The sequence below is a fragment of the Electrona antarctica genome, assembly GCF_951216825.1.
Source record: "Electrona antarctica genome assembly, chromosome: 22".
Classification (NCBI taxonomy): domain Eukaryota; kingdom Metazoa; phylum Chordata; class Actinopteri; order Myctophiformes; family Myctophidae; genus Electrona; species Electrona antarctica.
Window position 1 is genome coordinate 11,936,113 of NC_136805.1, and position 26,898 is coordinate 11,963,010.

Genomic DNA, 26,898 nt, shown 5'->3' on the forward strand with positions numbered 1-26,898 from the left:
AACACATGAGAATATGCTAAAAATGATAAATAAACAGACCCTAGCCAAGTAGCCATCTTCACCATATGTCTTGTACATGTGATAACACTAATACAATGTGTCTGTGATCTTTTTGCTAGCTTTTTCCCAAAACAGCAAAACAGCAAGTGTCATACAGCAAAACAGCAAGTGTCATATACTGGTATGAGTTTATTTCATCTCTACAGAGTGTAAACCACACTTAGAGGAATGGTCCTATCATGCTGGTCCCTTTGTATTAATTTATTTCATAGACTGACTGCTTTTTATACTATTGTTATGTCAGACTGGACAGATACGAGGGCTGGTGTTATTAAAATTCACGGCTTGATTTGTGTCTGCCCTTGATCATGGCAGGATCTTCTCTTCAACACCTAAAAAACAAAAAACAAAACATTATTTGAATGCTAAGTCAAATTGTGAAACTTCACAATTTGAAGATCTATCTGGTTGCCTTGTTAAGACTGATAAAAATACATAAATGCAACCACACATCCGATTTTGGTGTAGTGACAAATTACACATTTGGTGAGGTGAATAGATTATCAATATACAGCTGAATGTGCAGCATACCTGTGTCGATATAGTCTAATATTAGACAATAGACTGGATTTAGTGTAGTGGTTGTAGATTTAGTTACACCATGGACTGGAAATATAAGTTTGTATGGTTAGAGCATTCGACTCATGGACTGTATAAGGTTTAGATCATAGACAGGTAGTATGGTTGTATATGGTACTGTTAAGAGTATATAGACTGTATTTGTATAAGGTTATAGTGTTAGATCATAGAAAGGTATTAGTATGGTTATATGGTGTACAGTCTACTCTACAGTATAGACTAGGTATTGAGGGCACACACCTCACCAGCCGTGTAACCTTTGCACTCACCTGTTTCATCTCTACGGTGATGTCTGATAAAGAAAGAAGACATAGTATACAACATTATTTAATGAACTTGTAATACACGAAAAGAGGGTTTTATAGTCACATGCACATCTTCAAAATACTGGACAAGGAAACAAATCAGGGTAAACAAGGTTAAAACCCCACACACTTTCTCACATGGGGTACCTTATGAACTTGTACTATCACAAATGAACATGCTGTTTAGCAACACATTGGCCATGTCTCTGTTTAATGAACTAACCTGCCCAACAAGATGGAGGCAGAAGCAGAGATCCATCAACACAAACTCCATGGCACAGCTCGGCAAGCCAGGAGATCTCTTCTGGGTTGTCAACAAAAGCCTCCTCTGGTTCATCCACACTTTGCTCAACTTCTGCTATGATAATCACAGATACAGAAAGAGTGAATATTTCAAATACTATGATAAAGGTGTGAACCGTGTGATGTTGTTTGACAACAACAAAGTTGTTAGGCTGGAATTCATTCCACCTCTGCCTTCTGTTCGACTGACCTATCACATGTTCCTCTTGTTCTCCGGGACAGTCCCTTCGCATTGCTGTGGGTAAGGCCATTACATCACTATGCTCAGACGTAGAGATAGACGATGCAAGACTCTCCTCTGCGATGCTGCGTAGCTTCCGTTTCAGGTCTGCCTTGTCACAGATATAGGCCTCTCTGTAGGACTGAGCAGCTGGAGAGAGAGAGACAGGTAACATTGACAAAGTACTATTCACTGCCAATAAAGGATACTGAACTTAACTAAAGGAGATCACATGCAAAAACGCACACGGAAAGAATGTTAAAGACGTTTAAATTCAGCTACCAAATATAATTTGGTACACGAACACCCAGTATGAATGGATTTGAATGAGTAAAATAGCAGATCTGCAAGCTCACAACGAAACATATCACGAAGTGTTGTGAGCATGTAGATTGGCTATTTTTTATATTTGACTTATAGGAAAGTACTGTATATATAGGGCCTAAGACCCTAAGTTGTTTTTAACTAACCGCGTCTGTCTTCCAGCAGCTGTATGTGTCTAACAGTGTGTCTGGTGTTCATGTGGAAGCGGTGGCTGTCCCTCAGATGTCTCAGGATGTGTCTGGAGTGGAAGGCTGTGGAGGTGAAGTAGACCAGCTTGGGGAGACACAGAGAGCCTATGGCATGCATCTCAAACATCCTGCCCTGGACGAGAAGGAGGACAGGAGAACCTTTTGGTTTCTGGAATCCGTTCTCTGACAGACTTCTTTAATGTCTCTCTTCGACTACAGAGGGTAAGCCAGAACCTTCCACAACCCGATGAAACGTTCCAGAATTTGTGAAGTCCTGTGATGTTTTCTTTTGTTTACGTAATCTGCTATTTTCATAATTTTTGTTCTGGGTTATGAGAACCTTATTATCTGAAACCGAGCCGTACCATTATGGGGGAAAAACAGTTCACTTATTTATTGTAGTTGAATAAAAGAGCCCACATTTTTTAAATAATAAGAATGAGCCTGGTTTAGACCTCCCTTTCTTTAATTGTTCATGTGTATTTGCACATGTGCATGCATGTGTTAGGCGGAATACCTGGAAGGTAATTTGGTCTATATCAGTCCAACCAAAATCATGTAACCGAGATTGTTTTCCCTCCACCTCCTTCACAGAGATCAGAAAAGATGGGGGGGGGTAGGGGGGGTGACATGTTTGCATTAGACATGGGAATTAATCAGTATTAGACTTTATTAAGAATGCAGAAGAACTCTTATAGCACCCACCTGGTACACATGTATTCCTCTGGGCGCCAGTCCAAGAAGGATTGAGCTTTTCCCCACTTTTTTCTCCTGTATGTGAATGACATGATGGAGACAATGAAAGTAAAATACAAAATGCATACTACAATCTGCAGCTCAGTAGCAGCTACAATATAGTGGATGCAAAAGTCCACTGTAATACAGTCTACTGCAAAGCAGTCTTTTTTCATCGTTGTGAATACTTTATTGCTATATTTAATTTATACACATATTCATAAATAATTTAAAAGGGTGGGTTCGTTATTTGGAGCTTCAGTCACAAACCCTGCTCAGGTAGCTGGCGTTTCCATAGGAACAGGGACTAAAGTGACATCTGCTTTCCACAACAGCAAAAGCAGTTGGAAATTGTAGTCAAAATTGCAAATTCAAAGACTGATGGTTGTGGATTAGTGTGAAATGTAAGGAAAAACAGAAGAGCTCCTCTTCCTCAGGTGACAGTGAATGCAGGTCGGGATTAGACTGTGTAAGCAAGAACAAACTATCGACAACCACAGGGATGTTATAGTAGGGTTGTTGTTGTGCATAACCACGTCATTACAAGGCTCTGTTCCATTTTGTGAACATTGGTTCTCAAACTTTTAAATTTTCAAGGACCATTTGGAACCATTTGGAACCCACTCAAGGACACTTTAAGACCCACTAGTGTTCAGTGTTTCCAGTGAGTGAGCCAACAATAGCAGCACCCTGACTCTGTTTGACCAAAATGGAATGGAGCCTTCATTAGTATCATCGGTAATACCTGTGAAGGAAGTAGGGAAGGGGCCTTAAGTTCTTTCCAAAATGGTGTGTGTGCATAGAGCCCTTTTCACTGGCTGCTCCCTGGCTCTTCAGCACCACGGAGAGCTCCAATTCCCAGTAAGAACGTCGACACCACTATTTGATGTATGGTTGATTGGAACTGATGATGCAGGTACAACTTAAGGCCAAACTGTTTGTGTCTCTCACGGACTGACACTAATATTGGTGTACAGCATCATATAAACAAATAGTCCAGCATGACATCACTCTTTGATTTATAATCTACTTTACTTATTTCTGTTAGATTTGAATTTATTATTACTCATTTCCTGTGATCATACAGTAGAGGGAAACTAAGTCAAACTCCTTGTAAATGACCGATTTCTGACCTGTCTCATTCTGTAGAAGGTGACTGGTCCGTCCTGCAGGCCGGTGGCATATTTTATAAACCGTAGCATGGCTTGTCCCTGGGACAGACCTCTCAGTTCTCTGTGCAGCGCCGGGCTGTGTTGGAGGACAAATTCACGCCCACGACGTTTAACCAACTGGAGACGCACAAAAGGACACACACGTTTGTCATTACTGGACTACAAAAAGAGCACGGACTAAAACAATCTCAGACCAAAAGAAATCCTCATATTCAACATTAAGATTGTCTAGGGTCCTTAAACATAATTTAAAGAGTACATTACAATAAGAAATGCTCGCACATCTGCAATGGTTTGTTGGACATGGTTGCAATGACCTTTCTCCGCCAGGAGAGAGAGACAATGCACGTAAAACGTACAGATTGTAGATTTACATTTTAAAAGATTTTAAAGAGAGTGCTGTGATTTTTGTATTTTGTATGCGCCTGAGTTAACATTTCTTTAATAGACCCTGGTGTAGTACTGCATGCCTATAATATTCAAATATGTATTCCCTGTCTATTTTTCTTCCTGAAAGCTAAGCCTTTGAGTCAAAAGTCCCAATTGAAAATACATCATAACCTGGTCCCTAACCCCTCCCTTAAACCCTCACCCATTATCATACAGCTGTGGACGACTCTTGGCTTAAGTTCAAGTGGGTGGTGCTAAAAGTGAATTAAAACCAGGTATAGGCCTACTTAAAAACATAATTTTAACACTTTCTTTTTTGAGAAAGATCTTCCTCCTAGTAGGCCTGATTATTATGTTTTAGGGGGGGGAGGGGATTCACGGCACTCCATCTTTAAATAACAAGCAGACACACACACCCAAGGCGGAAAGTAATCTTCAGGGAGAAAGTAATGTTTATATGGCTGGCTCCCCTCTTTCCCTTCTCCCCCTCCTGGTCCCCCCTCTTCATCTCCCATCTCCTCCTCTCCTATCTGCTCCAGGTCTCCCAGGACTGCCTGCAGAGCAGCAGCTGCCAACTGGAAGAACAGCGCCTCTTGGTGGTGACTCTGGGAACGAAGCACTTTCTGTCTCATCTCGGTGTAATATAGCTGGTGTTCCCTGCTGCTCCTGCAACAATACAACGGTATCAATTATATAAACTATGTCTATATTAGTATAGCTTTCTACACATTTGAAGAAATGTCTTTCAGAGAAAAAAACAACAAAAACTCACGAAATGAGTCGCTCGCTCTCTACAAAGTACTGCACCCTCAGGAACAAGACAAAGGTTCCCTGGAAATATTGAAAACAGGATGCAACTATTTCATTACTCATTTGAGAGAGAATTATAGTAGTAATTATTTGACTGCCCTTGCATTAGAATATAGCATACTGTATAATGTTGTATACTATAGATGTATTACTATGAACTAAACTATATCGTTGAGCACTAAAGGTCATGTTAACATATGTACAACTTGAGAGACTAGAGATGCTGCAGAGCTTCAGTTCAACAATCAGCATTAAATGGTTTAGTCCTGACTCACTGTCAAAGATCCTCTCTTCCATTCGTTGCCAAAATACTTCCTCAGCTTTTGTTCCAAATCAATAAACAGATATTCATCATCTGTGTAAGACGACAAGGTAAACAAACAAAAGGGGTGATCAAAACATCTGTACTTTCAGGGATGATAAGTTTAACTTACTGTCAGTGTCAAGCCAAGCCTTAATTTATACTCTGTATAACCCAAGCTTTGTAGAAGCAAGAGCATACTGTTTATGTACTTACAATTATGGCGAGTGTGTGACTCATTAACATGCACGTGTGTGTGTGTGTGTGTGTGTGTGTGTGTGTGTGTGTGTATGTGTGTGTGCGTGCGTGCGTGCATCTATTTTTTGTATTCATGTGGCAAAAATATCAACAGGGAAAATGTAGGTGAATTTTCATATACTTCTCAGGGGTATAAGCTATCGCTGTTATCACTGTAAACATCCTCCCATAATGTGAAAACCTCTCAACACTGCAGTAATAGCTTCTCCCCAGTTCTGCATTCCACACTTAATTAATTCTAAACATTGACTACCCCCCCCCCCCCCCCCACCACACACACACACACACACACACACACACACACACACAGAGAGAAATGCACAGGCCCACACTCCTGAGGCCTAAACAAAATATCAATTACATTGCGTCCTTGATTCGATCCATGTCACGTAAAGCATATAGTAAAAGAGCTAGTCTGTATATATTGTGTAAATAATAATTATCTGACATAAAGCCACCTCTCAGAAGAGCCAGACCAAACAGATGGAGATCTTCAATGCCAAGTAGCTCTGACACAAGACTCAATGTCTCCTGGCCCGTTGCTTTCACCTACACACACGCACGCACAAAACAATTGGTTGCTGTACTTGAGTTACAGTTTTAAGGATCTGCTTTATTTGTGAATGTAAAGGCAGCCCTGTCAAAAGTAATTTGAAGTTTGAAAATAGATCTACAAGTTCAAAATGCATTGTGAGATCTGCTATTTTCTAATGGCTGAAATGTATATTGGGCTGAAGTGGGATCAGCCCAATATCTAGTAGTGGTTTCAGTTCCAAATCTACAAAGAAACTATAGTAACAAAAGTTTTCAAATAATTGTAGTGGAATAAAAGTACAATATTTGCATCTGAGATGTAGTGGAGACTGTGGAGTAGAAGTACCTCAAAATTGTAGTAAGTACAGTACTTAATTTTAATATCTTGAGGTGAAACTCTCTTACCTCGACAGTGAGATCCAGTTGCTCCTTGTTGGCTAGCAAGATGCACAGCTGTCGCTCCCGTCTTCTCCCCTTCATTGTGTAAAACTGTAGCCTAAAAAGTCAGCCACTTCTTTCTGCGTATCTTATTTATACTAGCTATATGTTACTACCTGCTCATTCCTTTCTTATCATTGTTTACGCTTGAGGTTTAGATGTCTCTTTATTGCTATCTGTATCTGTCCAGTTTCATACTGCAGTACTGCTATGATCTATCCATCCACCTAACAGCACTCTCTGTCACTTTTCAATTATACTCGCTGTCCTCCTATATTATTCCCACCATCCTCCCTCCATCATCCTCCCTCCTTAATGGCATCTACACTGAATTCTACAGAGTAACCTACTAATGTTGGCGACTGTGGCTCAGGAGGTAGAGCAGGTCGTCCAATGATCCATGGGTCGGCGGTTCGAATCCCGGCTCCTCCTGTCTACATGTTGAAGTGTCCTTGGGCAAGACACTGAACCCCAAATTGCTCCCGATGTGCTGGTTGGTACCTTGCATGGCTTCCGCCGCAATCGGTGTATGAATGTGTGTGTGAATGGGTGAATGTAATGCACAATCTATGTAAAGCGCCTTGGATAAAAGGCGCTATATAAATGGTAAATGCACCATTTACCAATGTAACCAAATGGACGGCTACTGTATTTGTATTCTTTCATTTTTTTGTCCTACAATGGAATGTCCAAAATAGGGACGGCAGGTTGGAAGAGGATATTGCCTAATTTATAGTTTGTCATAATTATGACCATCACTCAACATGGCCGTAAAAATAACGGAATCAGCAAGCAGTTGAAACACATTCAGACAATTCACAATGAGATACTGTCATTTTTGAGTGGTGCAACCACTCCAACGAACAGCAATGTCCGTGTTCAACTAGCAATGTCCGTGTTCAACTATGTGTGTTTGTGTGTGACTATGTGTGTGACCAGTACCAATGAGTACCAAAAGTGGCGCTGTTGTGCCAGAAACGGAGAGAGAGATAGTGCTGCATGTTGCCTGCTAATGAGAGAGAGAGAGAGGGGGGAGGGGGATTTGCACCACTCAGTTCACACGTGATTTTTCTTAAGACATCAAACAATGCATCACTGCAGCAATCAATCATCTCCAAAATAAAAGACAGGCCACAGGCACCATTGTTAATCTAACATTAATTTTATTTAAAAACAAAACCTAAAGATGTCAACAGTGCTTGGACATTGCAGGTTTTGCTAGGGGAAGCGCGAACAGAAAGAAAAGCAGTGACATTTGTTCTTTTATTTCCCCAGTAGCTGGTGATTCGACCATAATGGTAAACTCGATGCTCTGGTTCTAGCTCCTTAAATTACTTTACAGTGAGGGATTTTTTATTTTTTATTTATTGGGCACATTATGTGGGCCTTGTTAACATGCACACGAAAAGAGAAGAAAAGGAAATACACACACAATAAACACTACAGTGCATTAAAAAGGCATCCTTGCAACTATACGGTGCAGAGATTTTCTTATGCTACAAATCGTGGTGGTTATTTTGCATCAGTTTGGATAGTTACTCTTAAAATGGTTAAGTAGCGACAAAATTAAACCACCTTTCAGAATTCAGAGGGGAGAAAAAAAACAAGATTATTATGCACATTGAGTAACCTAAAGCATCACATTGACCATTCGGGGGGGGACAGGGCAGGAGAGAGATACATTCAAGAGCAAAGCTCCTACATATTATCTATCGTTCTGCCCGAAAAGAAAGTATTAACACACTAGACTGTAAGATACATGTCTCAGGCTAAATAAAGAGTTCACATTGAAGTGCAGATGAGATTAAGGCGACCAGCAGATACAGATACTGTATATACACTACAGTACAGTATTCTGGATGTTATGTATCGGTAGAGGATCCCTCGCAGGTGCACTTTGGGGTCCTTTGCATTTCTGGGTTCAGTATTGCTTTACAGCGCTAGGCGCTCACAAGGAGCTTCGATAATGCCAAAATAATCAACTGACAACTGATCGAAGTCAAGTAATTGTGATTTAATATTGTGCCCACTTGTTTTTTTGCCCCATTTTAAAAAAAAACATACTTGTCCATTCAATAACATACAGTACCTTTGATGTAATCTTCTGATCCACGACATGACTTACTGGTAACACATATTTAACACCACACGGCACATTTCATATTCTGTGCTAATTTAGATTAAAATGTAGATAACATATTATGCAACGTTTGAAATCTACCCATTTTATTTTATTTTATTACATTTTTTTGTTTATTTGTTATTTTTTAGTTTTTTTTAAACATAGTTTTTAGTCTTTCATGAATGTATTTCACATAAATATCCCCATCTAAAATTTTCAGGAAGACAGCATTGTCCTATAGGCAGGCTTGCAATATTCACAAAGCTGTATGAAGGCATCTACATTAATTTAAATAAGTTATTTCTGGCCTTCGCAAGCCATGGTAATCACATTAAATAAAAATCATGTGTGTGCAATTATGTGTGATTTAACCTTGTAGTCAAGGACTTACAAGTGACTATCTTAGTACATCCATTTGGAGACTAAATTGACGTTTTCATGTAATGTAAGGTTTGTGTTACCCAACCTTTCCTTCAATCAAGACGTTCTTTAAACTTCCACTGACCTTTGTAGTAATACTCAAACATACTCCTTTCTTTGCTTATCAGCTGTGGGCACAATGTAGTTACAATTACATGTAAGCCCAGCATAAAGTTGTACTCCATTTGATTGTGAAGTTAATCGAATAAGCAATGCATGACTTGCATTGTTACAATGAGTAAACTCAGGTGGAAAAAAAAGGTTTACAATTAGGCAGAAATAAAAACACGCTTCCAAAATGTATTCTAACAGGAACTAAATGCTGAATGTCATTGTAACACTAAGCTGTCCAAACAAAGTGGAAAATATTAGCGTTACATGTGCTGCACAGATACTGTGCAGTCTGGATTTTCTAGCAACATTTCATATTGGAAAAACATTCTTCACTTTGGTCGGTATGGAGTTCAGAGGCATATTCCCTGATTTATTAATAATATTTAACATTTATATTACGACAAATTATCTCAGTAAAAGGGATGTTTTACTGTATATTTGAAGTTGGTATTGTTTCTGGTTGGTATCATTATTATTTTAAATCCAGCTTTGTACCATTATAGCCTCAAAATGAGTAATGGGCACCAACAATGAAAACGGTCCATCAAAGTGAAATGTTGCTTTAGCAGGAAACATGTATGAGGACAGACAGGTCTGTTAACTTAATCCCCTTATTATGTTTGTTTGTTTGTTTGACCGGAGTCCCTCAGGGCTATATGCTAGTGTATTTTCAGTTGTCAGTTATTATGGGGAAAGCTTTCGCTGAAACTAGCCACAGGCCCACAGCACGACGCGTTGAGCTGCTATTTTCTGCTAAAGCCTTCCCCGCAACATGGATGCTGGGGTTCAAGGGGTTAAGCCTTACGTAAGTCTTACATAAGTACATACTTCGTCATTACAATGACTTGCGAAAACAGCGACGTACAAGCTCACTACGCTGGAGGGCTACAGTACCGTCCGACTAGCAGAATCTGTACCGCTGTTCAGTTTGCATATAAAATCAGGTAAACAAACGAAGAAAATGTCTTTCATTTCTATAAGCTAACCAGTTTAGTTCACAAGGTTTTTAGACGAGAGGCTACGACTGTAAGTTACTGTCTTGCTGTTCCAAAAAATAACGAACTCAAGGAGACATTGTCTCTGCATGTTTAGCAAATAAAATGGAATACTCAGTAGATATGTATCTATGTACAATTACAGTACAGTACTAGCATAGAATCCAGCTCATGTCTTAATGCCAAACTACAAGAATGAAAACTTCCAGTTTTCCTTTAGCAGTGCAAATGGAGGCTATTTGAAGTTGTGCTATAAAAGATATTATACAGTGTCTCGAGAAAATATGCAACTGTCTGCTGCGGCTAATCCCAAAACCATCCATTCCCCAAAGACGATGCGGAATACAAGAATCGCTAGTATGTCCATCATTATGCTCTGATGATAGACGTAATCTGCTCTGTAACATTCATAGATGGAGATGTTAGGAATCCACCCAGGTCAAACATTCCCTCTATTCCAAACCCATGACAAATATATAGAACAAAAAAAAAATGCATAAGTACATATATACTTGTATGCTAGTGGCTCAGGCGAGAAGACTATTTTTGCATCACTGTCGCTAAATGCTTGTAGAGGTTTGTGAAGGCATACAGTAAATAAAATGAAGATATTATTTCATTACATGATGGATGTGATTTGTATCGCTCAGTATTCTGCGATTCTTATTCAATTTATATTACTATAACACTGAGTTGCAGGTATTCAACATCATGTACTGTAGGCTACTTTTGAAAGACTGCCATCTTCTAAGAGGCATGTCTTCAGATAATTGATAGCTGCGCCCCCCTCAAAATGTAAGCTTCAACTCTATAATACTGTGCTGCTGAAGACACTACTGACATTGCAAATAGGTAAAATAGGTAAAGTTAACGTAAAAATGTCATTGCTGATAGTCAATGTTACCCACCATCTATGAGGAGCGTTATTTATTTTTGTTTGTGTATAACCAATGGCAGTCAACTTTGTGTGATGTGTTCATCCACTAGATGACCGTGGAGTGTGAATCCAGTGTTGTATCCTTGATCATAAAACTTCAAATACCACTCCAGTTTCACCAGCAGAGGAAGGACACAGAAAGAGGACAATAACAAACTGTCTAGGTATCCTTATACATTCTGTTTAGAGCCCGACCGATGACAGTTTTGGGTCCGATGGTGATGCAGATCAACATTTCTAAAGTCCTAGACCTCCCCTTACCTCCGACAGTATGGGCCCATGGTTATCTACAATGGTACCATTTGTATACTGTCTGAGTTACAGATCAAGGGTCAATTTTGACGCCCCTAAACAAAAGGAACCCGGGAGTCCCTGGAATCCACTTTGGGAGCCACTGTCCTAGACCACCGATTACCAATCTTTTGACTGATATATACACAAATAAATATATATTAAATTGTATTCATACCACTTAAGCCCTTTAAAACAAACAAAAATAGCCGACACGCTTGGAACATATTGCAACGCAATGCGCTGTGATAATTACATATGGCCTACAATGACATGCCCAAAATTGGGACACCAGGTTCAAAGTAGTTATAAACCGGGACTGCATAATTGCCGTTATTGATGTTGTCCAAAATAAAGTCTGATACTGTATATACTCTATCAGCAAAACCTATATATCGGTCGGGCTCTAGTTATGTTATATCTCCGTCTCCGTTTACACAATTCTTCTTTTTTTTCCTCCTAGCTAGCTGCACAGTTCTAAGACAGGGCGACAGGAAAACCTTAATGGAACATACAATAACAGGGAAGACTTCAAGTCATCTGGCTAACAGACAACAGTTAGCGGATTTTGCGTGAAGGCACTTCCTGGTAAAGCTTTCCACAGAGTAGCACCTGGGAGTGGTTTAGAAGTAGCCGGTAGAAGCCCTTGATTGGAAGGAGCATGGGTTGTGGGCGGTCACAGCAGGGCGAAACCGAGGATGTAGTGCAGAAGCTTGTTCCGGTTGGCCTGAGGTAGGAAGGTGCTGCTCAGCTCCACGGTCGTCACACGGTTCTCTCGTCTTTCTTTTAGGACCTACAGGCGTGCAAGGCAGGGTTAACTAGTAATAAGACTATAGTTAACTAGCAAGACTAAACTTTAGTTTGTTAATTATTGAAACTAAAATAAAAAACAAAACAAAAAACATCTAAGTAAAAAACTAACACGAAATAGAATTACATAGCATGTAAATAATCATAATCATGCCTCGTGATCATAATACCCTTTTCAGCTTTGATAATCAAGGCTTGACTCATTATGGCAGAAAAACTAAAACTAAGACGAAATAAACACTAAAAAATATGTTAAAAACTAATGCATATTTAAAAACCAAAAATGTGACTCAACAAACCATAACAAATAGAATACATAAACACCGACACTGTATGTGACGCTTCAAGCTTGCTCAATGGATGATCCGATTACTGTGCAATCAGAAAGATTTGAAAAATAACGTAACTCAAAACTGTACTCAAGTACAGCGCTTGAGTACGTAACTAGTTACTTTCCACCACTGGAAGGTGCATATAAGTACACTATAGCTACTGCAGGCATATAAGTACACTATAGCTACTGCAGGCACATAATGTAGAACACATTCTGCATTACAGCATGGGATGCTAACTGCTCAGCAGCAGCAGACATGGCAGCTCTGAGAGTCATAAACAGTGCCCAGGAAATAATTGGACTCTTCCTATCCTCACTGGAAGGGGCCTACAGAGAACGCTGGCTGCCTCCACAGGGCCACAAACATTGTGAAGGATGCAGCTCACGCCTAGCTGCCTGTCATCATCTCTGTACTCTGTACTGCTGCCATGTGGAAGGCACGATGCAAGGGATAAAGATAACAGCGGCGGTAGTCGTTAAAAAATAATGACCGACAGGATGTTTAATCATCCTGTAGGTCACAACTCTCGCCGTGTCATACATTATCCCGCTTATTACACGGCTACTTTCTAATAAATTAAAACATTGACCCAAAAGTAACAACAAAACAAGGTATTTCCTTGCTTACGGTAATAATTTGAAAGTATTCCATAAGTATCACGCTGGCTGTCTGCCCAACTGCAGCACAGTCGCCTCGGAAAACAAGGAAGTGAGTTGATCATATAGAATCTATTTTCTATTTTTCTGCATAGTCTATTTCTCACTTTAAATGTTTCTTGAGAGCAATGTTTAGCTGTAAATGACATTGTGTGTTTGTTTACATGGCTGTCATGTTGGATACAGCATAAAATCCAAGCACCGCAGCCAGGTGCTCTCTGATTAGACAGCAGTCTGTTATAGAGCGGAGCGGTCATTATCAAGAAATAACACACTGCTGAATTCAGCGATTGAGCAATCAGAATCAAGCATTCAACGCCTGGTAATAAAGAACAGAACACAACACTGAGCCTCTAGAAACAGCACCCCTCAGTACCATCTCAACACTCCACACCAAGGGACTAACAACTGGAATAGCATTTCCATACAATCAATAATATCTGACTGATTAGGTGCAATAGCATTTGTTACAACAATATATTTTCGTGAGGTTAATCATTTCACTTAATAACCTTGGCATCAACAAGTTCCCTTACCCCCAACTCTTTGAAAGTCCTCACTGTGTTCTTGACCAGGTAATGGGTTGCACTTTCACCTGAAAAAATAAACATTTAATTAGGAATCACTGGGGAACAATATTTACCATCACAGGGAATGCTGATATGGTTTAAAAACAAAACAAAAAAACCCTCTAAATTTGATTATTGCTTCCCATTATTAATTTAATATTGTAGATGATACAGAAAATCGGTTGATGATTTCTTTTTTGTAGTGTGTTTAAATAACTGATGACTGATTTCTGTCCTTCTAATGTATATATACCTTATTAGACTTCAAGCACGTTAGCTCAAATAAACATGGTGGACAAAACAAAATTAATTTGACCTGAGGCCCCGAGACCCAAATGCTGTGTTATTGTGTGCAGACATACCGTACGCGGCGATGCCCCTCTCCGTTCGGGTCAGCAGGTATCTGAAGAGGTGCTGGGTGTAGTCGGCCTCGGACATGGGCTGACTCAGGCTGTGGACAAAGATAGCCGCCCCGCTGTAGGCCTCCAGCACCGGGCTGAGCAGCCGCTGCAGGAAGACAAAGAACTCCTGGGGCTCCGCAGACGTGCTCACCTAGTGGATGAAAGACAGGAAGGCAGAGAGACAATTAATTAAGGTTGACCTGAGCTGAGTCATCTGGAAATAAACACAGTTTTCGTGTTTGATATTATTGACACTAAATATGCCTATGGCTATACTGTATATATATTACCTTCAGATAACGATCCCTCTGCTCCTCCCCAAAGTCACTGTCCTCGTCCTCCTCATCGCTCCTCCAGGACAGCGGCTCCGGAAACTTCTTGGGCCATGGCTCCTCTGTGGGGCTGGGGCTCAGCTCCTCCTGGTCCTCCTTACACACACACACACACCCCACACACACAAAATCGATTAGTCTGATTAAACACTTACATTTGGTAGCTATTTGGTGCAAAAATAGCTGATCTACAAGCTCACGTTGCATCACGATGTGACACGTTGTGAGCTTGAAGATTTCCAGTATTTAAAAGATACACTAATATAATGACATCCTGAATAAGGAACTGACCTCTGCCACATAGAGCACTCCGTACTGGATGAGTCGGGTCACAGTGTCATGGAACACCTGGTAGATGGTTTGACAGGGCTGTAGGATGGAGAGGAGAGGAGAACACAACACAACACATGAACACCTGGTAGATGGTTTGACAGGGCTGTAGGATGGAGAGGAGAGGAGAACACAACACAACACATGAACACCTGGTAGATGGTTTGACAGGGCTGTAGGATGGAGAGGAGAGGAGAACACAACACAACACATGAACACCTAGTAGATGGTTTGACAGGGTTCAGGGTTCAAGGGTTCTGGCATAAAAGATGTGTAGATGGGGGTCAACGACCAAATGCTTATCAATTAGGCGGTCCTTGAAATTAAGGCGTTTGAGAAGCAGTTAGGAAGGTCGGGGGCATCGGGCGGGACTCACCTGGGCCACGGCCACTTCGTTAGTGAGGAAGTGGGCGAGGCTGGCCGCCTTACGGATCAGCCTCTCCTGGCTGAGGAGGAGGCTGCAGGGATCGGCGTGCTGCTCAGGGCCCGCCTCCACCGCCAGCTCTCGCTGCAGCGCCAGCACACAGCAGGCTGCATGGGGGAAACGGAACAGTCTGAATCCACTCATTTCATTTATCTTCAAATTACCTTTAATCTTTTTAACTTGAGTGAGCATTCCATCTTGGAGATGTACATTCAGGCTGAGAAATATAGCATAGTGTCCAATACTTAAAACACCCTTCTGGTGTTTTAAACATTATGTTATAATTTAGCTATTGAAAAATAGCAGATCTACAAGCTCATAGCGCGCCACCGAGTGGCGCGCTACGAGCTTGTAGGTCTGCTATTTTTGAAAAATCGTGAAAATATTTATTTCAGAAAACTGGAGGATTTAGAATATTTTTTTTTTAATTTCGAGGTCAGGCCTAAATGGGTTAAGCTATATTTGTGTAATCATTGAATATATATATATATATATATATATATATATATATTCAGTGCCCAATCTGTGCTATTAAAATGCTGATGCCGTGAGCGTTAACCCACTGGATAGATGCGTACTGACGATAGCATAGGAGATGAACGAGTGGAACTCTACGTACCGATGATGGCGTCAGAGATGAAGACGTGGAAGAGGCCGTTGCTGTAGAAGTTGAGCTCAAAGAGCGCGGGCACCGTGTTGCTCGGCGCCACGGTGAGCTCGCCGTTGCGGTTGGCGCTGCTCGTCACGTTGACGCAGTTCCCCAGCAGGTGGAGGGCGTGCATCACCACGTCCTCCGAGTTGCCCGAGAAGCCCAGGTCAAAGTCCCGCGACAGGATCTCCTCCTTCATGTTGAAGAAGTCCTCCACCAGCTTGGACAGAACCACACCCTGCACGCACAGCGGGGGGTGGAGGGGGGTGGCGATTAATGGATTGATTGATTTAATACTTTATTAACCCATTTTGCCCTGAGATCAGATTCTAAAAATCCTCTTCTACATCCGGACAGTTTTTCTGAAAAAGTTATGTTCTTCGATTTTTCAAAAATAGCAGACCTACAAGCTTGTAGCGCGCCACTCGGTGGCGCGCTATGAGCTTGTAGATCTGCTATTTTTCAATAGCTAAAGCATAACATAATGCTTACACCAAAAGGGGTTCCCGCCCAACATGGGTTAAAGTAGCTATAAGCAATAATATGTAAACATTTTAATGACAAATGACCTGTTTGTTTTTGGTATTCAGACAGCCAGCAATGAGTAAAACGCTCCCAAGTTTTTTTTTGTCTCTGTGACACATCTAGGGGCCACAATCTGCATTCAAAAGCTTCGTCATTGGCCAAAAAAAAGAAAAAAAAGAATGACTAATCAATCAGGAAGTAGACAGGCAAATCAACCAATGACAAAGCTTCTAGGAAAATCTTTGAATGCAGATTGCAGCCCCTACATTTGTCACAGAGACAAAAAAAGAATTGGGAGCGTTTTACTCATTGCTGGCTATCTGAATACCAATGTTGACATAATATTGCTTATAGCAGCTTTAACAGTTTGCAGAAGAAAGCACCGGAAAGTACAGGTCAATACATGGTCTGCGAAGAGGATTTAAAACCCAAGAAAGCTCGTTTCCATTTGGGTCCTGCATGGGCAAGTCAATAAGTGGGGCTGCGTGTTGTGCACAGAAATAATTTGATCATGCTCCAATTAAAAAGACATGTAAACACCACAGTCTTAATATGTTTTTCGGTTTAAATTAAGGACTTCATTGCAGAAATCATACACCTTGTCCTTGTGTAGCCTCGGGCACCAATGCCAATAAATGAACTGCCACTGTCAGGCCCTTGCAGTACTGTGCCTCTAGAGGGCAGCAGCACAACACTGTTGTACACAGACAGCAGCAGATTTAGTTTACAGTAGATAGGTGCAGGGAGGGAGAGAGAGAGAGAGAGTTCAGTGGAAGGGTGGGGGATGGAGGAACAAGAGAGGAGTTTGGGACTGATGAAGGCTGTGCAGTGGGAGATGGAGAGAGGAGGAGAGTGTGCCAGGCTTACCGGCCGGTGTCTGTACAGCAGAAGACAGGCCACGATGTGGGTGGACATGATCGCCGATGACTTATTAGCCGCTGTCATGAGGGGAACAGAGAAAGAGAACATAATGAATGACATGCTATGGCACATTGGCCAGCAGTGACACATACTGTAAACTCCTGAGTGTTCATTTAGCTCAGACCACTGACGTGGGCTCTCACATGTCCCACGTGGCACGTGTCTATTTTTACCACACCCAAGACTTAAATTAACACCGAGGATATGTAGCTGACAACATACTGTACTGTACAGCAGTGATTCTCAACCTTTTTTAATCCATTTTGGGCGGGAACCCCTTTTGGTGTTAGCATTATGTTATGCTTTAGCTATTGAAAAATAGCAGATCTACAAGCTCATAGCGTGCCACTTTTTGACGACTGACATAGAAACATAGCTTTTTCAGAAAACTGTCAGGATGTAGACAATTTTAGAATCTGATCTCAGGTCAAAATGGGTTAATTCCAGGGACCCCCTATTTGAAGGACCCCAATGGAAACCCTAATGGGAATAAAGTATTTATTCAATCAATCAATTTCATATGCTTTGGGCCACAGACCCACATCATTTGATAGAACGTTCCATCTACCTCTGGGATCTCAGTCTATGCTGTAAAAGTGTCAATTTAACTCTGAGAGTGTACAAACGAAACAGATGGACGTCATCTAGTATAAATCATTCAGTTGGGGACTCCCTGGGACCCCTGGACACCCCCCCCCCCCCCCCCCCCCCCCGGCTCCGACCCCTGGGAGTACACAGACACCACGTTGAGAACCAGTGCTGTACAGCATACTGTAAGTCAGTTAAAGTGATGACAGAGAGAGAGAGAAGGATGCTCTGTGAGTGTGCGTGTGTGTGCGTGTGCGTGTGCGTGTGCGTGTGTGTGTGTGTGTGTGTGTGTGCAGCAGCCGACGACAGACGAGAAGTGTGAACGGTGGTCATCTTGAACATAACGCACGGGGGGATGTAAAACATTTACGAGCAGCACCACTGATACTGCAATTCCACCCCGGCTGTCCTCCCCTCCGCTCCATTGGCTGAAAACAACATGCCATCCGGCTGGGAGCCTCGTGATTGGCTGAGATTTAGAAGAAGAAGAAAAAAAGAAAAACAACAACACAGAGCTTGCGGAGGAGAATGCGGTTGAATGAAGCCAGGGAGAACAGGTTTAATGTGGCGTCACTACACAATAAAACCACCGGCATTCGTAAGGGTTCAGTAAGGGTCCTTAGAGAGAGAAGTGGTTCTCTCTCCGAGACAAATGAACACTGAGGATTTTCACGGTGTGCAGGACAAATCCCTGAGCCATGTCAGGGGGAAAGGAGTGATGCTGAATGCACCAGGGTGCCATTCCAGTTAAATGGCACTATTTTAAAAAGGTAGCGTGGCGGATCGCATTACACAAGGCAAGGGCTTCCTTTAGCTGTGGAAGTCAGGTGCACCGCCGGCATTGTAAGATAGAAGCAGTGGTAGAAGTACTCAGATTGTTTTAACTCGAGTAAAAGTAGAACTACCACAGCATGCTCTGCCAATGTACAAGCTTTTTATAGCCAAAGTATAAAACAGGGCTTAGTTGGTTAGTGTATATGTTAGTAAGTGGTAGCAGCATGTGCAGACGCATGGAGGGGAATACAGTTAAGGAATGGCATGTGCAGACGCAGGAGAAGGAATGCAGTTAATGGAACGGGACGTGCTGGAAAGAACAGCGACTGGAGGCTTTGATTCACTGCTAAAACAAGAGGGTGACCTATGTTTTGTGATCTGGTGACAGAAGATAGGCCGTAGATGGCACAGGGCAGGGCAGAAATGTGAGACAGGACCAGCTCAATGCAGAAAACGAGCTCTTTTCTTGTTGCACCGGGGCAGTGCAATAAATCCAATGACTCATCCGTTATCCTCTCATCCTTGTGAGCCAAAATACTGTCAATTGCAGGACTCTGCTCGGCTACGTCAAATGGCTGCCTGCCAGTGGTTTGAGTGGTTCTCATTGTGGTGTCCGGGAACCCCCCAGGGGTCCTTGAGGTGGTTCCAGGGGTCCCTGGCTAAATGATTGACAGTTGGGAACCAAATGGAACCATACTCTGAAATAAGTGACAAATCAGTATCTATAAAGGCACCTTGATTGAAAAGGAAACGGTAACAAACAGACATGCACAGGAAACTCATGGCTGTTCATTAAAGATGGAGTGCCACAATGTTTGTATTTTTCCAGTTTTCCATGTGTCTATGAGGTGACAGTACTTCATTAGACACCCTGGAGTCGTTTTTATGTGCAATGGTGTATTAACTTTGTATTTAGGGTTTCTTCCTGGAGGCTGAACCCTTGACAATTAAACGGGCCAATGAAATAAACAGTAACATAGTGACATCACACTATCAGCCCCTCCCCTAACCCCTCCCCCTTTATCATACAACTACAGCTGTGGGTGCGGCTTCAGTTCAGGTGGATCACCACCCATCACCACCCACCAGGCAAACCAGGCATACTTAATGAACTGGTGGGCATGTCCACATAAAAGCATGATTTTAACAAATACTGTACACTTTTTGGAAAAAGTTCTTCCTCCTTATATTATAATAATACCTGATGGTCATGTTTTAGGGTGGGAAAAAATCGTGGCACTCCATCTTTAAACCTTACAGGTCTGTACAAATGGAACCCTTTGTTTCCATTTGTACCCTCTCAGAGTTAAACACTCAGGACTTCACTGTGTCCTGCTTGGCCAGACTGGCCTTGGTCAGTGGTCATGATGAATAAAGCATGGAGAAGGCTCTGGCAGAGAGCTGACAGGTTCCTTACTGAAGAGCACGTGTTTGGCCAGGTTCGCGATGACTTGGCGTCTGCACGGTTCATCCGCCTGTTCCTCCTCCTGGCCCTCAAACTGCACAGCGTCAGGCCTGAAAAGGACACACACAACCTCTGACAAATAGCATTGACTATAAAGAAGAGGAACTAAGGCCCCCTTTTTCCTTGGACAATGAAGTTGTATTTTATTAGACGTTGAACTTGTTGAATGTAAGTCTTACATAAGATGCACATTTTTAAGGACTCTCACGGGGGGGGTATTCACAGTTGGTTCCACCATCATCTTTTAAAAGTGCTTACGTAAGAGCATACAAACAAAATGTTCTCTCTTCCCCTCTCTTTCTCTCCATGTGTCCTTGCTTCTACCCCTCTCCCTCTCTCTTAAAAGTACACAGTGCAACCATTTAATAACCCTCTCTGACTGTGTGTCTTTCCTTACCACTGGCACCAAATACTTGCTCAGGGGAGTCGAGAAATGTTTAAAATATAATTGTGAAACTTGGCAAAGCTTTAAGTTGCAGCTTTAAGTTGCAGTTAAGTTGCAGTATTGCAAGAGCAAATACAATCAAAGCATGTGTTGAACGCTTAATTAACATGCTGATTTGAGCAGAATAGCCAGTATGTAGGATTAGCTTTCATTAAATCGCAGTTTTAGCTTTCCAAATCTAGTTTTAGCTTAACCCTCCCTCACTTGCTACAATAATGTTTATTAAATCATCAATCAAAACATGAAAGCTTCATGCAAATCGACATTAACATCCAGTAAAAGTGTTGTCTCCCACTGAGATGCATCAATTTCGAATTAACTGAATATGCTAGCTTCTATCGAATGTAATGGTGGTTTATCTTGTAATGCTGTTGCTGTTTCTATGCCTGCAGGTGCAGGACTTCCAGCATATTTAATACCGATAATAAACGTTTTATATCTGTTAAAGATAAAGACTATTATTGTTGTATGTTTTGTGTGTGTCTGTATTGAAGGAGGCCTATAATTCATTACTTAACAGGAGTGAAGGTTTCAGCCCTATCGTCCAGTTGTCCAATGTTATCGTTCCTACATTCATCCAAACAACGCAGGCCAGAACCATTCATAAAATGGATTACAAAGTTAGCAATGAACAAAATGGTGTCGGCGGCGCTAGCATGTTTCAATTTTCCTCAATGCAGTGATTTATTGTGCCAGAAAACGCTGCCAACCATAATCCATATGGCTCTGTCATGCTGTTTAAATATAGCACCAATATAATGTCTGCCCAAGGGGACAGACTGCTGCCACGGCACAACGCTCCCCCTCAACCACGCTTCATAAAACAACTCTGTTGGCAATGCTTCATTTCCAATAAGCTTAGTTGACATGAATGCCCGCTTTGAACTCAAGACTTCAGCCTTTTCTGTGGTGGTGTTGTTGTAGTACAACACAAAGAACACCTGAGTCAACTGAACAACGTGCGACAGTTGAATCAGCTGTGCTGGTGTGGGGCCGCCTCCTGGGGCAGCGTCCTGGGCCCCCAGAAAACTTGGACAGAGCACCGCACCCCACTGTGTGTGCTCAGGATGCTCAAGGGCACAGTGTGTACTGTAGGGCATTAACCTCAGGAGAGAGAGACTGCGCCTCTGCACATTACCGGTGGCCTTGATAAAGATACATTGCAAAATTTGCAATACTTGTACAGTATCAGTAAAAGGTCACCATTTTTCAAAAAGAAAACACCAAAGAGATTATTATTATTTGTTCAACAAAACCTCAGCTAGAAGTACTATAAGTAGAATAAGCAATTCAGAAAGAAACATCTCTCGATGCTGCTTCAGGACCTTGAACTAAATTAATTGTGTCATTGAGGATATATATATTTTTTTTTAATGGTTTTTTGTGCCATTCGCCTTGATTTTAATATGTTTTTAATAGAGGGACAGACAGTTGGCTGACAGGAAATGGGGAGAGAGATGGGGGGGTGACATGCAGTAAAGGCCGTCGGGATGGGGAGTCGACCCTGCGGCACACTGCCAGACTGGATTACCATTTACCAGCCAAGGTACCTGGACTGCTGAGCCACGGCCCAGGACACATGGAGGATATTATTGACTGTTAAATTATCTAAACAAATGTATATGCCTGATACATTGACATGTAGATTTTTTCCCCTCTGCTTTTCCCTGTTCTAACATGACTTTGCAAAACGATTTCCTATGAATCGACATTACACAGGCACCATCTCCTCGGAGTCCAGTTGTTTGTGAATGCAGCCCAAAGCTGGTGGTAAACTCCATCTAAGGCTAAATACCGGCATGAGACTGCGAGGGAAAGTTGAAGATGTTGCGTGTGCGTGCGTGAAACATACTCTGCAGAGATGATGGTTGGGACCAGGGACTGTTCCAGGGACAGAGTTGGTGGTATGTTACGACTTCTCTGGGACTCCAAGTACTCCTGCAGACAAACATATAGAATAGAGTATAAGAGTCAACCACCAAACCAAGATAAATAAGAATAAAGATGAAATAAACAAAAACATACCTAAAAAGATTGAATGAATGCTTAACCCATTTAGACCTGACGTCGACATTTTTAGTTTTCTGAAATACCTACAGTATTATGTTTCTGTATCAGTGGTGCTCAATATTTCATGTCAAGCACCCCAAAAATGATATGTAATTGGCCACCGACCCGCATCTGAAAATATGTCATTCCAGGAACCCCTCAGAAGCAAAGATTTGAGTTAAAAAACGTTCGCTCTGAAAGAATTTCTCAAAAATAGCAGACCTACAAGCTCGGTGCCGCATTATGAGCTTGGAGATCTGCTATTTTTCAATATAGCTAAAGCATAACATTTATTCATTTATTTCTGTCGATTACTCCATGAGGACTTGAATTAATGGATATTCTTTCTTTTTCTGTCGCATTCCTAAGCCAATAATTTGATGACCAGCAGTGGTTCCCTATGGAGACACAAATGAGACTGTGTCTCCATAGGGAACCACTGCTGGTGAGGTGAGTAATCGATCGAAAATTGGGTGAACTAACGCTGCCCCTACTGTACATATCTACACTGGATCTCTGAATGGGTGAATGTGAATTTATTACCTAAATGGTAAATGATAAATGGTGCATTTATATAGCGCCTTTATCCAAAGCGCTTTACATACATTCACCCATTCACACACACATTCATACACTGATGGCAGCGGAAACCATGCAAGGTACCAACCAGCACATCAGGAGCAATTAGGGGTTCAGTGTCTTGCTCAAGGACACTTCGACACTAACTCTGGGGGAGCCTGGGTTCGAGCTGGCGACCTTGCGGTTACCATCCGGAAACTCTACCCCTGAGCCACCGCCGCCCCCTACCTAGTTGTGTAGTAGCAGCTGTGGGTGTGTATTGCATTCTGTACTGTGTGTGTGTGTGTGTGTGTGTGTGTGTGTGTGTAAGAAGCAAGCAAGCAAAGTGTGTGTTATTCATCACCTTTAGGGAGAAGGGCTGTGTGAAGTCCACACGGACACAGCCATAGTTCTTCCTCAGCATACGGAACACGCCACAGGCCACGCCCCACAGACTCTCATTCTTCTTGGGCTTCCCCTGGTGGGACATCATCATCAACATCGTTAATATTAATGCACCGTCACTGTAGTCATCTAGGCTTACCGTATGTACAGCACTCTTTACAAGCGAGTTTGGGCCAATGATCAAATAATTAACAATTAACACCGTTATACCAAAAAACTAAATGTAAGAGGTGTCCGTGAGATAAGACTGATAATAGTCAAGTCCAAATGTGCTCATCACATTTTGGCAAGTTGCTATGGCCAAATTTAGCCCAATGAGGGTTTTTATGCTAAACTAATACTTGGAATGGATTCAGCATCATGAAAACCCCCTAGTTTGATATGTCACATGCTACTTAAAGCATAAGGAAATTTAGAAAATATTGCCTTATAATAGGATGTCAATGGTGGCCATACTGTAAAGGCCATTTTCAACACTTTCCCCTCAGACAATTCCAGGCAACTTTTTTTCTGTTATTCAGGATATATTGAAGATGCAAAATCAGTTGAGTTTGGTTTTTTTGCAATTAGTTAGAGGTCAAATTGCATTATTACTGGACTACTAGCTCTCACCAGCTGCTCGCTGTTGTAGTTGCCCTCCAAGATGCGGTCGTACGCGATGCCGACCGGCACCACCAGCACGTCCGGGATGGCCCCGGTGGTCAGCGTGTCCACCACGATGGACAGCATGCCCGCCCGCGCCGGGGACGGCTTCCCGCTGCGGGAGCGTGTGCCCTCCAGGAACACCTCCAGGAACTGCTGCTGACGCAACAGCTCCTCCGTGTACTGGAGTGGCCAGACAGACACACACACTTTAATTTAGTTAACCCAGACAGTTTTCTGAAAAACCTATGTTTCTATGACTCAGTGGTGCTGCTCAAACTATTTCATGTCAAGGACCCCAAACATTATATGTAATTGGCCGAGTACCGACCCACAACTGAAAATGTGTTGTTCCAGGGACCATTTATTCAAAGATTTGCACACGTTTTCATGTTTAAAAAAAAAATAGCAGATCTATAACCACAAGCTTGTATATGTGCTATTTTTCAATAGCTAAAGTTTGAAATAATGGTTAAAGTGGTTAAACGCTAAGGTGACACAGATGTGTTCCAGGTCTTAATGAGCTTATAACAGCTGAGCTTGGTTCTTAATTTGATCACATCCTGTTTGATCGCATTGCTTCGTTTGTATAGCTTTTTAACCTGCGCAGCACAGGCTAACAGGTTCAGTAATAAAAGACACAGACACACGCACATGAAGTACCACAGACAGACACACAGGCACATACAGTAACCCAGTCAGACAGACACAGGGTAGGCACATTTGTACATGTGTTGAGTAGTGAGACTCGTAAACACAAACCGCCCAGTCGGTATCTGGACAGGACAGAGATATACATAGGTCAGAAGAATCGATTACAAGAAAAGAAAATAGATTGTCGGTCTTGTCCAGGGCAACTGGACAAGACTAGACACAGGGTAGGCACATTTGTACATGCGTTGAGTAGTGAGACTCGTAAACACAAACCGCCCAGTCGGTATCTGGACAGGACAGAGATATACATAGGTCAGAAGAATCGATTACAAGAAAAGAAAATAGATTGTCGGTCTTGTCCAGGGCAACTAAATAAACACAACTAGCAAATAAATAAGCAAGCAGGAAAAAAAAGTCAATGCGTCAACTGAGGGAAAACAGCTGTGTCAGCACACTACGCAGTCTGACTGCGATGTGAAGGTCAAAGTTCGCACACACGCACGCACACACGCACGCACACAGCTGCATGGAGGCCTTGGAGAGCAAGATACTTTGGCATGAAACAGAGACGGGGTTGTGGCATCTACTGTACAGTAAGGCTGTACCCTAGCCCTTTTTTTAGGACTCGAACTTCGGCAGGAATTTTCGAGCGAACATCCGGACCATTTGTTTCTAATTAATTTAAAAAATAACCTTTGAGATGTCTCGATCAGAGCGCAGCGCGTCTCCCCTGCTCTTTATCAATCTCTCTCGTCTCTCCCAACACACACACACACACACACACACACAGTCAAGCGGCTCCGCGAAAACAGCTGATCTGCGAGCTTGCTGGCAGACGACAGCGTATAGTTTGCTCGTTAGCTGTCACTCGTTCATTTGTTCCACCTGTGTAGAAGCGCATTGAAGTGGGCACAGGGCAAAAGCAGAACCTCTGTCACCGTGACCGTTTTGCTTAACAATGATCAGAGTTCACTTCTTTTTAGCAATAGGCTATGTGATGCTAGAGAGCATATGCTAATATATTATGGCTGCTAAGAACGGTTCCCTCTATCAGCGATCATGCTGGTGTGTGTGTGAGTGAGTGAGACGCGTCAGACATTCCATTCAATGGAACTCTTTTGTTCTCACAGAACAAGGTGAGAAAGGTCAATCACCTCAGCTGTAGGCCAATCAGCAAATTAATGTGCAGTTGTGCACGGGAGACTTTGGAGAGGGACAGAAGAACAAGGAGACATTTCTTTAAAAAAGCATAACTTCTGACAGGAATGCACTAGAAACCTACTTTTTTTTACATGCTCATATCGCATTCTCGCCAAGATATATTTTCGAGTAAATAAAAAAGGAAAAAAATAATATTTTTGTTTTAATAAAAATAATAATAATAAAAAAAAAAACGAATGGTTCAAGCACATTAATTAAGATTCGAGTGCCAACCCTAACGAGCGAACATTCGAACCTTGAATGTTTGGGGACAGCCTTACTGTACAGTGCAGTGAGTTGGGAAGTAAGGTGATAGCAATTGTGTTTGCTTCTCAACCGTCGTCTTAAATAATCGTAGAGTGTGACTACTTAGTTGCAGTGTGAATTTTGTCCTTTTAAGCCATTCAAAAGTATTGTTCTGATTTTGTACACAGAACCATAACAAAACATTAGTTAAAGTAGTTAAAGCTGCTATAAGCAATAATATGTCAACATTTTAATGACCTTTTTATTTAGATTTCTTTTGGAATTCAGACAGCCAGCAATGGGTAAAACGCTCCCAAAAATGTTTAGTCTCTGTGACACATCTAGGGGCCACAATCTGCATTCAAAGATTTTCCTAGAAAATCATTGGTCGATTTGCCCGTCTACTTCCTGATTGGTTAGTCAT

The 26,898-nt window shown here is 41.9% G+C and overlaps 2 protein-coding genes across 5 annotated transcripts in view; both read right to left on the reverse strand.

Moving 5' to 3' along the window:
- Positions 1–271: 271 nt before the first annotated feature.
- Positions 272–6,659, reverse strand: LOC306914980 (FERM domain-containing protein 6-like; the record flags this gene model as incomplete). The annotated part of the gene is made up of 12 exons (XM_079492221.1): positions 272–392; positions 909–931; positions 1,168–1,299; positions 1,438–1,617; positions 1,938–2,112; positions 2,497–2,565; positions 2,685–2,750; positions 3,848–4,003; positions 4,693–4,942; positions 5,049–5,107; positions 5,362–5,493; positions 6,585–6,659. 12 exons carry the CDS (start codon positions 6,657–6,659, stop codon positions 339–341), a joined length of 1,371 nt encoding a protein of 456 aa, XP_079348347.1. The 3' UTR covers positions 272–338.
- Positions 6,660–7,760: 1,101 nt separating this feature from the next.
- The window catches only part of gpam (glycerol-3-phosphate acyltransferase, mitochondrial), a 44,096-nt gene continuing 24,958 nt past the window's right edge, over positions 7,761–26,898 (reverse strand). For all 4 annotated transcript variants that reach the window (XM_079492444.1, XM_079492443.1, XM_079492442.1 and 1 more), the window contains exons 10-21: positions 24,345–24,557; positions 23,692–23,805; positions 22,573–22,658; positions 20,228–20,325; positions 17,395–17,465; positions 15,973–16,240; positions 15,306–15,460; positions 14,891–14,968; positions 14,558–14,695; positions 14,229–14,418; positions 13,834–13,892; positions 7,761–12,289 (exon numbers count right to left, since the gene is read on the reverse strand). In XM_079492444.1, the coding sequence (XP_079348570.1) occupies positions 12,173–12,289; positions 13,834–13,892; positions 14,229–14,418; positions 14,558–14,695; positions 14,891–14,968; positions 15,306–15,460; positions 15,973–16,240; positions 17,395–17,465; positions 20,228–20,325; positions 22,573–22,658; positions 23,692–23,805; positions 24,345–24,557 (1,587 nt within the window). In that variant the 3' untranslated portion in view covers positions 7,761–12,172. The remainder of the gene's footprint in view (positions 12,290–13,833; positions 13,893–14,228; positions 14,419–14,557; positions 14,696–14,890; positions 14,969–15,305; positions 15,461–15,972; positions 16,241–17,394; positions 17,466–20,227; positions 20,326–22,572; positions 22,659–23,691; positions 23,806–24,344; positions 24,558–26,898) is intronic.